Genomic DNA, 16,170 nt, shown 5'->3' with positions numbered 1-16,170 from the left:
ATGATGTAGAACAAAGAGTGCTTGGCTTGGAGTAAACTTTTCTGGTCTGAAACCTGGTCCAAATAGGACTAATATCTACCAGTAGTGTTCTCTGCCAATGTGGGGCAGACCCAGTTCCCTCCTTCTACCAGCTGGTGAAAGGGATTATTAGTTTTCCTTTGAAGGACACAAAACTGTTCAAGGGTGGGCCTCCTGGGGATTCTAATCTTATAAAAATAAGAGGGTAGGTAGAGTTTGATGACATCTGAGTTTTCCTCTAACTCTAAAAATCTCTGGATATATCACAGGAATTCACACAACAGCAACAGAAAGAAATATATGTTTAACTCACAAAGGATCACCTTATCAAATTTCTGAAATACAATAAAGAAAAAAAAGTTTGTTGTCATCAAGGGGGAAAGGAAAACCACCTTCAAATTCTAAGGCGAATGAATTAGAATAGTTCAGACTTTCTCCTTGCTTAGAAGCAATCAAAGGAAAAAAATAGAATATTATATTCTAGGACAATAAAACTTGATTGGCACCCCCCCAAAATTACATCTTAGAAGAATCAACCTAAGCATCAAAGATAATAATTCCTCATCAGTCAACAAATATTTGTCAATGCTGGGGATTCAAATACAAGTAGAAATGAAGATCCTGCTCTCTAAGGATAGAAGAGATAACAGAAAATGAATATAAAAACGAGAGAGTGGTGGTAAGAGGAAGTTTATGATGGACAAGTCTAGATCACAGCTTGGTATAAAATGAAGAAAATGTGGCCCTGGACACCCAATAGTCCTTAATCAGAAGTTCTAGGAAGAACCATTAGTCTGAAGGAGTAGAGGAAAGGCTGAGGGGATTATTCTGAGATGTGAATTCCAGGACTGAAATGACTGGATCATGGTGCAAGAGTCCAGATGAAAATCTGGTGAAAAATGAAGAGAGGGCTAACCTGGGAAGAGAACATTCAGTAAAAGGAAGAATTTTAATCATTTTCTCAAAAGAACCTGGTGATAATACAGGGAATTCAACATGAAAACTCACCAAAGAATGGAAAATTCTTCCAGAAAATAATCAAAGCCCTTTCCCTGATATTATTTTATATAATTCTAAAGATGCTAGCAAAAGAAATGAGAAAGTAATGGTAAAAGTAGATAAAACCATTCTTGTTTGATGATAACACAGTGGTTTACTTACAAAATACTAGAAAATACACAAAGAAACTAAGACTATAGCTTTAGCAAAAATGCAGACTACAAAATAAACCTACAAAAAGCAACAGTATTTTTATACAATAACAAAATCCAAGAGGTGATATGGAAAGGGAAATCTCATTCCAAAGAACTACAAAATGCATATAATATGTGGAAGTCAACTAACAAAACATCTATTGAGCTAATCATGTCCTTTGGATATTACTATTTTTAATATGATTCCTTATATGTTGAACAATCACTCCCCTAAAGTGATCCAATGTATTTGAATTTGTACTATTCAAAGTTACAATTATATAAAATATGGTGATCAGCTCCAGTCCAATGGAAATATGCAGTATGAATTTAAATAATGAAGTCCCTTAAGAATTCATTATCCTATTATTCACATAAACTGGGAACTAGCTGTATTCCTATTGGATTGCCTGTCTCTTTCCTATCATTCCAGACTAGATATGTCTCTTTTTGTAGAGCCAATTCTTCTTCCCAACTTTAGGTCTTTGGCAAATCTGCTAAATATGTTGAGTAAGACTTCATAAAAGAAATAATAAAAATCATAAGAGAATATAAGTATGCAAAAAAGGAACAAGCATCTTGAAATTCAGAATGAAGGGGATAAGGGACTAGACCTTTGATTTTTTTTTTTTTAGGTTTTTGCAAGGCAAATGGGGTTAAGTGGCTTGCCCAAAGCCACACAGCTAGGTAATTATTAAGTGTCTGAGTCTGGATTTGAACCCAGGTACTCCTGACTCCAGGGCCGGTGCTTTATCCACTGCACCACCTAGCCACCCCATGGACCTTTGATTTCAAGGGAAATGATTAGCCTCAGATGTGGAAATTTCTTACCTTCATAATCCTATTTATCCTGTACATAGCTTATTTGTGAATAGTTGTTGACATGTCTCCTCATTAAAGTGAAAGTTCCATGAACTCAAGAGATTTTGCCTTTATGTCCCCAATGATGAGCATGTTACCTAGTATATAGTAGACACTCGATAAATGTTTATTGACTGAATACTGATGAAAGTCACTGTAGAGTCTTAGAGCACTGAGAGATAAAATGCTTTGTCTGGGAGGCAGGAACTGTAATTCACCTCTTTATCTACTATGCCATGTTATTATTATCCAGTCAGGTTTGATTCTTCGAGATCCCATTTGGGGTTTTCTTGGCAAAGATACCAGAGTAGTTTCCCATTTCCTTCAACAGATCATTTTACAGATGAGGAAACTGAGGCAAATAGGGTGAGAGGTCACAGCTAGGTAGTATCTGAGGCCAAATTTGAATTTGGTAAATTAGGGTCTTCTTGACTCCAAGCCAGGTGCCCCTCTCCTAGGCCATACTGCCTCTCATATCTAGTAAATATCTATGTCCTTTTATTTGTGAAAAACTTAGCTAGAAAAGCATTAACAAAGAAAGCTAATGAACATAAATTACACAAGGACAGAATTAGCCAAACCAAAAAGCCAAAAATAGCAACCACAATTCAAATTACTGAGTGCTCATTTCATAATAGCTTTGACATAAGAAGAATGCAAGGAAAAAGGTAATCAACTTTTCCTTATGGGGTCACAGAGATTTAGGGACTAGAAGAAAACTTAAAAGGGTATTTAAGGGGCAGCAAGGTGGTGTAGTGGATAAAGCACCGGCCCTGGAGTCAGGAGTACCTGGGTTCAAATCCGGTCTCAGACACTTAATAATTAACTAGCTGTGTGGCCTTGGGCAAGCCACTTAACCCCGTTTGCCTTGCAAAAAAAAAAGGATATTTAGTTCAACCCCAAATATATTATAGAGGAGAAAATTGGGAATCCAAAGGTTGATGTGCTCTGAGTTACAAGAAAACTTAAAATTCAAGAGGTTGATGTATGTACTCAAGGTTACAAAGGTAATAAACAAGAGAATTGAGATTTGAACTCAAGGTTACAAAGATAATAAATAGGAGAACTGAGATCTGAACTCGGGTTCTCAAAACACCAAATCCAGTCATTTTTTTTCCACCGAACCTTGTTTTATACAGTGGTCAATATCTGTACATTCTGTTAGTTACTCTATCAGTATGAATTTATTAAGCACATCAAAGAGAAATGTCCTAAAATGGTATTTTTTGTAAAATGTTGAATCCAGCCAAAAAGGTTTTTTTAATTTACTCTTTAACCATTATTAGTATCATATTATTCTATCATGCCAAATATAATTATACAGTTCTTTCAATTCTACCTTTAGTCTTATAATAAAGATCCTTCTAGGGAATGAATTCACCTGACTCACTACATGTTAAGTAGCAAGTCAATTTTAAATTCTTGTTGATATAAATAACTTCCTCCTACTTACTATGAAGAACCATAAGAAAGTAGCATCTATTATTTCTACTGACTAAGTTGGGACTTATGGGAAACCCAGTTATGTGAAAGCTAAGTTAGACAAATTCTATCATCTGAGTTGGGTCTTTTCAGGCTCCCACTATATTATGAATGGGACTCTATAAAGAAATCTTAGATGGGTACCCTCAGGGAAAACTTGGGTTTCTCACAGAAGTAGTTAACTTCCAAATATGAAGTTAATATGAAAAAAATGTGTCTTCTCTGCCAAATATTTCCTACTTTCCTATACTTAAGCTTCCTTTGTATATTTTTTTTGAATATCATCTGCCCCCTTAGACTGAAAGTTCCTTGAGGGCAGGGACTGACTTTTGCCCTTTTGTATCCTCTTAGTACAGGTACTTAATAAATGTTTATTGACCCCCCCCCCCAAATTCCTTAAAACCCAAAGGTCATCATTATCTATGTATAGGGGAACATGTAAATGTGTGGTGAACAGAACTGAATTGGATTATGCTGTATCTCCCATTCCTCTAAACACTTCCCAGTCTTTATGACTTGATGATCTACCAGTCAATTTTAGTTACAAACTTCTCTGAACTTGGCAAGTCAGATTCTTCAATGAATGACAAGTTACTGGGCCCACATGTAAAACATTTATAGCTTGGTAGACCCTATCAGAGTTTATCCCCCAGAAGCCAGAGTCAATCTTGATCCCATGATGAAACAATGAAGAGAGTTGCAGTAAAAATTTCTAAACTTCTGATCAATAAATCCAATTGTAACCAGGATGATATTAAGATAATGGAAGCTTGCAAATCAACAAGGAGTTAGGGAGACTCCTTCCTAAAAAAAAGCTGAGGTGCTCATTCTAGGGAATAAGACTTAGGTCAAGGCTTTGCAAATTTAGCTCTCCTAAGGGGATCCAGAGCTGTCTCCTACTTATTAGTACTCCTGTTCAATGCAGTTAACGAGTTTCTCGTTACTTATAATTTTCAAACAAAGGTTCGATGACCATCAAGGGAGCCCTGTAAATGACATTGATAAGTATGGAGTAAAAGTTTGAATTAGGCCAAGGATTCTCAAATTTTGATGATGTTAGCAGAAAATAACATTCCTTGCCTTGAGGAACTGTAACACACTGAACTTAATTTAAACTGGTAATACTGTGAGAAAAACAAATGCATATTTCTCTTCAATCAAAGGGTAGACTTAAGTCAGTGTACATGTATAAATAATCAGTTGAGTTTATTGTGTGAATATAATACTTATGATATAAAATATTATGGCTAAGTAAAATATACACTAAGTAACATTAAATGTATTTTTATTAATAATATCATAACATCTGACATAACTCACAATGAGGAACACTTCTTAAAGACCACTTAACTGGTCCATGACTACTAAAAAGTTTTTTCCATAGTTGAAGATAACACTGAAAATCTCAGCAAAAGTTAAATACAAAATAAAAACAGCTTTGGCTCTAATAAAAATGACTGAACTTTCAGAAAGACCTTTTAGGTCTAATGAAAGGACTCTAGCTAATTAAATACAGAAGTTTAGATTTCCTTTATAATTTTCTAAACAAAAACAATTTACATGTTATATGATCTTCTCTGCTTAGATCCATGAAAGCTTTGATAAATCTCAGTTGTATATGTTAAAAAAAATCTAAATGATCTTTATTTGTGCACTGAGATTGGTAATACAAATTAAAACAAGATGCATATTAATAATATTTAACCTCATGGTGGTATGAAAACATCCCTGGGGAAGACCTCATTAAGACTTAAGAAGACCTCAATGTCTGAAAATCAATCAAATTTGAGGATAAATACTGTATTGCAAAAGTTAAAATGGTTACTCCCATCATTTCTTGATTTATTGATTGCTGATATCCTTGTCATAATGCAATTTGAAGAAAAATAATTTTAGCAAATAGATAAAATGACTCAATTTGTTGAAAACAGATAACTAATTGATAGGCCAAGGAAATGTTTGCATGGCTTTGGAGTCAATAGGATCTAAGTTTGAATTCTGATTCTATCATTACTACTTGTGACTCTCAGAAAATCAATTGACCTCCCTAAGTGTCAACCTTCTCATCTTTAAATCAGAGGATTTGACTCCATAGTTTTTGAAAGTCTTTCCATCTCTCTATAATCCTTTGAGTTCTACATCTGTGAAATAATGATAAAAATATATAAGAAAGAGGCAGGAATAATGCAAGCCCTGAGAGCAACTCTTTGCCCTACAAACCATGGTGCAAGATCTCTCTGGCATCTACCTTGCCTTGCCTTTTATGTATTCCAGTTCTTGCCTTGTGTGTATTCCAATAATCTTATTAGTCAAGTCAAAAGATGGCATCCAGTGAAAATCTGAGCCTCATCCTCTTAAACATATTCTATGTCTAGTCAATCAATCATTTCTTAGTAGAAATTCTGACCAATGCAATGACCAACTATGATTCTGAGAGACTAATAATGAAAGCATGAAATCTGCTCCTGACAACAAGGTGATAGACTCAAAATACAGAATGAGATACATATATTTTAGGATTTTACTAATGCAAGTTTTGCCTGATTCCATACTGTTGAGTTTTGCTTTTCTTTCCTTTGTTCCTACCTCCCCTCCCCCATGGAACATGGTGAGTAGGTTGGGGGGGAGAGAGAGAAATTTTGTTCTTGATTAATCAAAATCAATTTAATTTTTTCAAATCAATGCAAAATGTAGAATATGTATAACAAGTGTTTTTAAATACCTACTATGTGCCAAATTATAGATTCAAAGATAGTGCCTTCTTTCAAGAAACTTATATTTTCTGAAGGAAAAAAAATTATGCACATAAATGAAGATAACTGGGGTTTCTGGTGTCTGTCTGAATTCTGTCTTGTTTGTGATTGTAGTTCTGCTTAATGCACACATCTGAGTAAGCAGCAATGACTAAGAGGCCATCTGATGCAATGTCACCTCTTTAAAGAATAAACCTATCATCTGATGCTTCTATTTTCACCAAGTGATTCTTCCAGCCAAGTGGCAAGTACAGAACTTTATGCAGGATAAGCTGAGGAACCTATGAATGCAGCTGATAAAAGGGGGAAAATAACTTTAAAGGTAGACTTCCAGTAAAGATTTGACTTCAGAAAGTCAAATGTAGGACATGTTCAGTTTCTTTTGAGTTAAGAAATATCTTTTATATCAGCAAGGAGTTATTTTATTGTTAAGGAGCATTTATATTGTTAAAATTGTAATTTTTTTTTTAAAAAACCCAGACCTGGCCTTATGAATACTAGGAAATAGAAAATATATTTGAGTAATCAAACAGATGAGAAAAAACTAAAAGAGCAATTGTTTTGATGATATATAAAAATATCTTTTCATCATTGATGCTTATTAACTATATCATGACCTTCATCCCAGTGGATAGGGGAAGGGTACAAAAAAAAATTAAGGGAGAAATGAAGGATGGCTAGAGGTATGAAACATCAATAACTCAACACACACCAAATCAATAGGACAGGCAACCATTTCCTGCACTATTAATTTCACTGGTTTGTTTAGTTCTAAGGCTATCCTGGCATAGTGCACTAAGTTCAAGGGTATGTCCAGAAAAAAGGGAGGGGAAGGAAACTTCAATTAAATAATCACTAGCATTTACTTTATGGTTTGCTAAACACTTTACACTTTACAAATAAATATTAACTCATTTTCTCCTCATAATACACTATTATTGTTAATTATTTTTACAGATGAGGAAACTGAAACAGACAGAAGTTATGTGACTTGCCCAGGGTCTTACACCTATTAAGTGTCTGGGTCCAAAGTTAACTCCGGTCTTTCTGACTCTGGACCAGCACTCTATCTGTGCTACTTAGGTGTCTCTACAACCAAGAAAGATATTATCTAGGAAGACAGATAACAGACAGAGAAAGAGAGTCAGAGAGACAGAGAGTATGAGGAAAGTGAGAAGAGAATAAAAGAGAGGAGAGGGAGAGGGAGAGGGGGGGGAGAGAGGGGGGAGAGGGGGGGGAGAGGGGGAGAGGGGGAGAGGGAGAGAGGGAGAGGGAGAGGGGAGAGGGAGAGGGAGAGGGAGAGGGAGAGGGAGAGGGAGAGGGGAGGAGAGGGAGAGGGAGAGACAGCTCTGTTGCAACCAGACTTTAGTTTTGCATCTGTCCATCAATCTGAAAGAGAATGATAGTGGTTTCCATGATAGATTGTGATGCAATGGGAAATAGGGCAGAAATTCCTAAGGTGAATCTTTTAAAAAATAGCTTTATTAGTTTGAAGAGTTATGAATTCCTCATATGTTAGGATATCTAGGCATTTATGTGATGGTTTTTAAGAGCTTTTTTATGCTCCCACTTAATTTATTTTTAATTTCTAACCTACATGTGACATTCCTAGAAGGTATGATGCTTTAGGGTTTGCAAAGCACCTTTACAAACATTATCTTATTTGATTGTCACAACAATCCAGGGAGATAGGGACTTTATTATCTTAATTTATAAGGGCAAGGAAACTGAGACCAATGGAGGCAGACTCACTTAGGGTCACTCAGCCAGTAATTTGTCTGAGGCTGGAATTGAGTAGATTAAGTGCTGGATCTTGAATCAAGAAGACTCAAGTTCAAATCTTGGTTTCATATGTGACCATGAACAGTTTTCTCATATATAAAATGGGTTGGAGAAGGAAGTAGCAAGCCATTCCAAAATCTTTGCTAAGAAAATTCCAAATAGGATTATAAAGAGCTGGACACAACTGAAACAAATGAACCACAGTTTCCTTGACTCCAGGTCTAACTCTTAATCCACTTCCACTTAGCTTGCCAAAGTGAAACAGCTAAGTAATTAAGTGTCTGAGGTCAAATTTGAACTCAGGTCCTTCTGATTCCAGGGCCCGTGCTCTATCTACTGAGCCACCTAGCTGCCCCCTTTAAATTAAATTTTAAAGCCTGAAATAATATGAAAAATCATCAAGAATGTCATGATTTTCTGCTGAGAAGAAAAGAAAATGGGAGGTCTGAGGGAAAAAGCAAAGTCTGAAATTGTAGATATGAAGAATGCAATAGAATCAATTTGGGAAGGATAAAAGGACTACCTTGTGCAGGTTGGACCCAGTTGGGATTAAAGACTTTAAATGTGAAGGAGTCTCATAATCAAAGTTCTGTGACTTTCTCCAGCATAGACGGTGAATGTGAACCCCAGGATTGGGGTTTGGCAAAGCACGAGAAGTGATCAATTTAGCAGTCAATCAACAAACATTTATCAAATGCCTATTTAGTAAATTGCTAAATACTAAGCATACAAGTAGAGGAAAGCCCAGAGATAGTCAGAGACTGGAGGTGATAGTGGGGATAAAAAAAAATTTAAGAGGAAAGAGGTACAGAGAGAAATGGAAGATAGGAGAGAATAAAGGAATTTCAGAGTCATTGATCATGAAAGTAGAACACCTGTGGGCAATGGTGAAACAAAAGATGATAATGAAAGATCAGGTAGCATGACAGTCTAAATCATAGGAGTTAAAGAAATTGATGAACTGGGACTTGAGCGTTTGAAGGGACATCATCATATATACTGAAGTCCTTTTCTATAGGGCAGGTACCAGGTTAGAGAGAAAGACCATAAAAAAGAGACTGAACGCCTTGAGAAAAGAAGGAGAATAACCTATGGATTAGAGGTATAGTAATGTAAAACATGCCTGCATTTAGAAGAGAGGCTTGAGATAAAGATAAATTCTGTTTTGATGCCCTGACTTTGAAATGTTTATAGGGCATTAAAAGTCCATAAGTAACCATTACAAGGAGAGAAGTCTAGGGATTAGGTAGTTAAAAATAGCTAGCTAGAAAAAGATACATAAATGGATAGATACAGATGGATAAATAGGTGGTCAGAGAGATGGATGGATAGATAGAAGCATGGATGGAATGATAAATGGCTAGAGAGCTGATTAGACAGAGACAGATCTGTAAATACAGATTGTTAGACCAATAGATGGAGAGACAGACAGATCTAGAGATATCTTTGAAAGGACTATATAAAATGATAACCAAAATCACAGGAACTAATGAGATCACAGCAAGATAAGGTATACAGAGAAAAAAGAGGCCAGGACATAGTTCTGGATTATACACTATCTAGGAAATGGGACATAGATGAGGAAAACCATAATATTTATCATGGAAAACTCAGAGAAGAAGCATATCCAAGAGGAAAGAGTAATCAACAATGGCAAATGTTCTTAAAAAGTTAGGTCAAAAGCAGTTTCAGTTGAGCTATGTGGGCCAGAATACTAAGGGCAGAAAAGTAGAGAAACATAAATACAATAATAAATACTTTTTCAAAGAAATTTGGCTATGAAAGAAAGAAGCCCATTTAGCTAAACAGCTTAAAGGGATGGTAGCATCAAGTAAAGTTTTTTTTAACCTCTCAAGGGCCCAAACCTTAAGGTATTTAAAAGGGAAAAATAATGGCAAATGACACTTATATAACTTTTATTGCATCCAAATTACAGGACAACTCTGAAGGTAGTTATTCCCATTTTAGAGATGAACAAATTAAGGCTCAAAGAGGCTATATGACTAGTTACACAACAAATAAGAATCAGTTGGAATTCAAATTCTTGACTGCAAGAACAGTACTCTAGGTTAATATGCTCAGACTTTTAAATTGCTGTGAAGTAAAATAAATCAAGTAACATTTTTTATCTTATTCTCTCATTACCTGATTTTTAAATGCTTTTTTCCACCTAGCAATTAATTTTTGCTTCTTTTTATTAACAGCAATAATCCAAATGAATAATATTGACACTTTAAGGCTTTCAAAATTATTTCCTTATAGTCCTATGAGGTAAGTTTCTCATTTTACAGCTAAGCAAAGAGAGTTATGCCCAATGTCTACAGCATTAGAAGAGAATTCAACCCAACTGTCTACTTCCAAGCTGTTTCCCATCATTCCCTCTTAAAATAATCACATACCTCACAATTTTCTGCCTTGATTTTTATCGTTTGAAAATCTAAGAAATTAAGTCTGTCTTCTAGGTGGGAGGGACCCTTTACTAATTAAACTTGCTAAAAGAGGTGATTTATTATCAGGGTAGCTGAAAAACGGTAATAGGCTTACTTAACGGTAAGGTTATGTTACTGATCTGTCTCTTGATAAAGGATGGCAGATTTGGAGATTAAAGGAGGGGGGGGGGCTGATGGGGGTCTTTGCATAGCTTAATGAGGGCACATTTCCCTCCACTTCCATCCAGTTCCATTCATCCTGGCTTATGGAAGGGGGTGGGGGTGGGTTGGGGAGGGGAGTTCAGGACAACCTCCAGAAAAGTCACCTGGCATAGGCATCCCAATTGCTGATTGGTTCTTCCAAGACCCAATCAGAGTATGTACCCAGCCAAGCATCGGTGTGTCAGAGGGATACGGGTTAAGGGTTAGGGGGGCAGGGGATAGCTGGTGCGAGTGGCCTGCTAAGGCAGGAGGCCAAGGAGCCAGTTAAGTCTCACTGGCAGTTCAAGTTCCAGCGGCACCCCTTCACCCGCTCTTGGCGTTACCGACCCCTGAACTCCAGTCTCCGTCATTCCAGCTTCCAAATCTCCTAGCTCCAGAGAAAAGGACCAGGTGAACAAAATGAAATGTAGCGCCCACGTCCAGAGTCAACTGGCTCATTAAGTCAATGGAGGACCAACAATGGGGGAAAAAAGTAATATATATATATATATATATATATATATATTCATACATATATTTCACTTTTTGCCATCAATGGGGTCCATCCATTGGTGATCCTCCATGTATGGTGTATGTATGTATATACATATATATAACACATACATGTATATTATATATACATGCACAAGTATAAATATATAAACATATACACACGGATCTATTTCTATTTGGATCTATAGGAATATATAAATCTATTTACCTATAGATATATCAAGATTTATATCAACACATCTATATATCTCTCTTAATCCTCTTCGGGAAACACAAACCCCACTATGTATTCGTGAGATGGCAATACCCCCCAGCTCTCAACAGTTTGGCAGTAAAGATCAATTAGCCAAGGTGCTAGCATTATCTACTTGAAATTTTCTCCCTCTCTCCGGGATGGTCCAGAAAAGTGGTCCCGACATCTGCCAGCTGGCCCCGGGGCAAAGTACAGCAACTGTCCCAGCTCGAGGGGGCGAGATCTTCCTCGGTTAGGCACCCCCCACCCCGACCCACACCCGCAGGCTCCCACCTCCGAGCCGAGGATTTTGGAGGGGGAGGCGAGGAACTGGAAGGGCGCACAGGCCACTGCCCCCTTCCCTCATCCCGAACTTCACCAGTTTGGGTTCAACAGGAGAAGCCCCCCCGGCCCCGGCACCCTCCAGCCCGGATCCTTCCTCCTGGTCCAGCTGCTGCCTCCCACCCCATCTCCAGGGATGGAGACGCAGCGTCCTTGGGAGTGAAGGGATGGGGGGGACGGGGGAGGGGAAGGGGGAACTGTCCAGCCCGGGCCGGGGGTGGGGGGGTGTTGGGCAGCCGGGGGAGGTGGAGGAACGCGGGGGGTCGGGGGGCAGGTGCTGCGCCCCCCGGTGCGGCGGCTGCACTCACTCTGCGTAGCCCGTGGTCCAGGGCAGCCGCTTGGTCTCCTTGAGGATGAGGATGGGGCGGGCGATGTGGTCCGCGCTGCACTCGACCTCGTCCTGAGACAGCCCCAGGAACTCGGGCCGCCCGTAGGGGAAGCGCAAGGGCAGGTCGGAGCCGGCCCCGCCGCCGCCGCCGGCGCAGCCGCCGCCGTGCTCCAAGCCCGAGCCTCCAGCCATGATGCCGCCCATGAAATTGGCCACCGCAGATTTCACGCGAGTGAGCATGTTACTGCTCCCGCGGCCGGCTGCGGGGAGAGCGGCGGCGGGAGGAGGAGCGGCGGCGGGAGGAGGGGGAGGCGGCGGGGGAGGGGGGGGGCCGGGAGCATGCAGCCTGGGCTCGGCGGCGGCGGCGGCGGCTGCGCCGAGGCAGGCGACGGAGGCGAAGGAGGGAGGGCAGCGGTCCCGCGGACTGCAAGCACAGGCTCGGGGCTGGCTGCTGCTCTCCAAGCAAGGGCGGCGGGACGGGCTGGGCCCCAGCCTCGGGCTCCCGGGGCCGGCAGAGCCGCCGCTGCCGCCGCCGCCACCTCCCGGTCCACTTCCGCAGTGGAGCTACATGGAGCGAGGCTGGGAAGCGGCTGGAGCGGGGGGAGGGGGGCAGGAGCGCTGGCGGCAGGTTCTCCTTCCCCCCGCCCCCTTCTCTGTCTTCCTTCGTGCGCGGAACGAAAGCCGCAGGCTGAGCCTCCGAAGGAGCTCCTGCCGCTCCGGCTCGGGCTCGGGCTCCGGCTCCCACCGCCCTCCCGGTCATGTGACGGTCAGGCTGGAAGGGCTCGGGCAGCCGAGCCGCGGGCTGCAAGCACAGAGGGCCGTCTGAGGTGAAGACCTAGGTGCATCCCCCGCTGCTCCTCCCACTCCTCCTCTCTCCTCCGCGGCAGGCCGGCAGCAGGTGGAGAGAACCAGTTGGGAACTATACCCCGAGCCTCCGGGGGGAAAGGAGGGAGCGCCTCAGGTGGACCCGGGAGATGCAAGCACAGGTGGGAATGAACTTCCCCAGGCCGGCCTAAAGGGAGCCGCGGGATGCCAGCACCAGCGCGTTTTGCAAAGAGGAAATGCCTAGGGAGTTCTCAGAAGCTTAAAAAAAAAAACCTAGCCCTAACTAGTTAGACAAAAACCCCCGAAAATTTCCTCCCAGGCCCTTCCTCCATTCTCATCACATTTATCCGATCTGTATCCCCAAAGAAAATCAATATTTAAAACTCATCTTTCCCTGCTGACCGGGAAGAGAAAAAGAGATGGAAATTAAAAAAAAAAAAAAACAATGCAATTGCTTCACGTGATCCTTAGTTGTTTAACAGTGATGCTGCACTTTTCTTCTAAAAACCTCAAGTCAATATACAAAGCATTTTAAAATAGTGGGCACATTTAATATCGAAACATTCTATGGTGTTTCTTAACTGAGCTGTTCTTAATAAAATCAGAAGACAATCCACCCATTTAAATAGGATATGTTTATATCGATAACATTGCCAAATAGAATATCTATATACTTTCCCCTGCAATTTAGCAAGCATTTAAATGTGCCATTATAGGTACTGTACGTGCAAAGCAGCTTCAAGCAGCTTACTTTTTTCTCTTTTTAAAAAATTCACAACTTAAAAAGCCGATGAATGTTTCCTTATACATAGGACAGAAGAAAGATTAGACACGAAGTTGCAAATTGGTTTTACTCCTTTTGTCTTTTTTAAGTTTAACAGTGGAGATGTTTTTTAAAGTTATTCTGTTTATGTTTCCCATTGGCCCCCCCTTGTGAATTTTTAAATGTTTTTGTGACCCCTTCTTTCTTACATTTCTTTATTTTTAATTTCCTATACATTGTATAATTTGGTTTTTTAAACAAATGTTATATGATATCACAATAGTACATTGGCTGTTTATATTTTAAAGTTTATAAAATTGTGTTTAAAAACAGAAGTTGATGGAAGCAGAGTTGGCTCTCCGAATAGTTTGACAAGGGTAGATAGAAAAGGATTTGGGTTTACATTGTTTTGTTGTTTAGAACGCTTGTGGACCACAGCAAGCCAATGTTGTCCGTGGGGTTTTCTTGGCAAAGATTCTGGAGTGCTTTGTCCTTTCTTTCTCCAGTGGATTGAGGTAAACAGAGGTAAAGTGGCTTGCCCAGTTTTGCTAATAAATGTCGGAGGCAGAAGTTGAGCTCAAGTCTTCCTGACTCAAGGCCCAGTGTTCTATCACTGGTTTCATTTAACCTGATTTGGTATTGTTTATGTACTTTGTGCATTGTAATGTCAATAAGCTATCATTAATTCAAAAGGCTGTGCCCCTGATTCTTTTACATTAATAAAAATAATAGCTAACACTTATATGAGTCAGCTAGGTGGAGCAGTGGGTGAGGTGCCAGACCCAGTCAGTAAGACTCAACTTCATGAGTTCAAATCCAGATTCCGATGCTTAATAGCTGTCTAAAAGACCAAGACTGAGTGATCAGGGTCAGGTCCTCCAGGCCCTTATTAGAATAATGCCACCTATTTTTATAATATTCATTCTTTTATTCCTTGTAAATCAATCAGAATTGTTTATGGCCCTCAGGAACACCCACTTTTCCTAGGGTATATAGGCATTGAGTAGGTTCCATGAGGGGTCTTTGGCATTCCAGAGTTCCATTGACCCCTTTTATTAATTTTGACTAGCATGATTAATAAAATGACTAATTACCCAGAAATTTGTCTCTTAAACTTTTATGTGTTATATGACCTGGGTAAGTCACTTAGCCCTGTTTGCCTCAGTTTTCTCATCTGCACCATGAGCTGCAGGAGGAAATGGCCACTCTAGTATCTTGGCCAAAAAATTCAAAATGGGGTCATGAAGAGTCAAACCCAGCTCAACAAGACTTATATGTGATCTGTACTATGCTAATTGCCTTACAATTATTTGTTTTTTGCAAATGAGGAAACTGAGAAAAACATACTTGCCCTGGGTACATAGTAAATATCTGAGGCAAGATCTAAACTTTTGCTGACCCTAGGCTAAGAACTGGATCCTCTGAGCCTGATAGCTGCATTGTGGGGCTATTCTGACAAAAGGGCTATTCTGAAGGGGTTAAGTGAACTTGGAAATTAAAATAACTGGACAGGGTAGAAGAGTGGAGTCTGGTTCCCTTTCATTACTTTTTTTTAAAAAAAATTTTAATTTTTGTTTTTTAGATTTTTGCAAGGCAAATGGGGTTAAGTGACTTGCCCAAGGCCACACAGCTAGGTAATTATTAAGTGTCTGAGATAGGATTTGAACCCAGGTACTCCTGACTCCAAGGCTGGTCCTTTATGCCACTATGCCACCTAGCCACCCCCCTTTTATTGCTGTGCTTCAGTCCTTCTATTTCTCTTCTGGTTTTTATTCTTCAGTTTTCCATGGACTCTTTTAACTAAAGTCATGAGTACAAATGGATATTCAATCTGCTTTACCACATGCAAAATTATTTTAACAAAAGATTTGATTCAGTAAAATTTCCATCCTTGCCCTTACCATCCAATGCAAGCTGAACTATGGTTCACAAAGCAAAGTAAATGCCATGATGGGGGCCTCTTTTTTTGAACCTAAATTTTTCCACTTCACAATCCCTTACATGCAGTAGGCCTTTAACAAATGTTTGCTGAATTTGAATTTGTTGAAAACTGGCCAAGTGCTTTTAAATTGGGAATCCAGGTAAATCATCTTTTCCTAAATCTTTTTTGTGTTCCATTGTAAATGCTTCAAGGATGAGAAATTCACTTGTTAACAACTAAGCACTTTCTCTAATACTTCAAAACTACTGCATATAAAATGATCCTGTAAACTGGGATTTAGTGCTAGAAAAGACCCAAGGGGTCAACTAATTCAATTTTACAAAAGAGCAAACTGAGGCCAAGAAAGGCAAAATGATTTGCGAGGGTCAGATAGGTAAGTGACAGAGACAATATTCAAACCTAGAACATTTGATTTCATGTAATAATATATTAAAACCCTACTGTTCACAGGATTATCATACCACCCTATAAGTGAAATCCTATTTGTGATAAATTCTTCTTGGTTC

At 39.6% G+C, this 16,170-nt stretch overlaps 1 protein-coding gene and 1 long non-coding RNA gene across 2 annotated transcripts in view; one reads left to right on the top strand and one right to left on the bottom strand.

The window, feature by feature from the left end:
• Positions 1 to 12,909, bottom strand: part of PPM1H (protein phosphatase, Mg2+/Mn2+ dependent 1H) — a 318,199-nt gene extending 305,290 nt beyond the window's left edge. Inside the window, 2 exon segments of the mRNA XM_074226229.1 lie at positions 12,115 to 12,558; positions 12,560 to 12,909. Coding sequence (XP_074082330.1) covers positions 12,115 to 12,558; positions 12,560 to 12,894 — 779 coding nt within the window. The 5' untranslated portion in view covers positions 12,895 to 12,909.
• The window catches only part of LOC141515008 (uncharacterized), a 130,565-nt gene continuing 127,107 nt past the window's right edge, over positions 12,713 to 16,170 (top strand). Inside the window, exon 1 of the long non-coding RNA XR_012476189.1 lies at positions 12,713 to 13,120. This is a non-coding gene — a long non-coding RNA (uncharacterized LOC141515008). The remainder of the gene's footprint in view (positions 13,121 to 16,170) is intronic.

The sequence above is a fragment of the Macrotis lagotis genome, chromosome 2, assembly GCF_037893015.1.
Source record: "Macrotis lagotis isolate mMagLag1 chromosome 2, bilby.v1.9.chrom.fasta, whole genome shotgun sequence".
Classification (NCBI taxonomy): Eukaryota; Metazoa; Chordata; class Mammalia; order Peramelemorphia; family Peramelidae; genus Macrotis; species Macrotis lagotis.
Note: the sequence above shows the minus strand (reverse complement) of the source record. Positions and strands in the feature narration are given on the sequence as shown.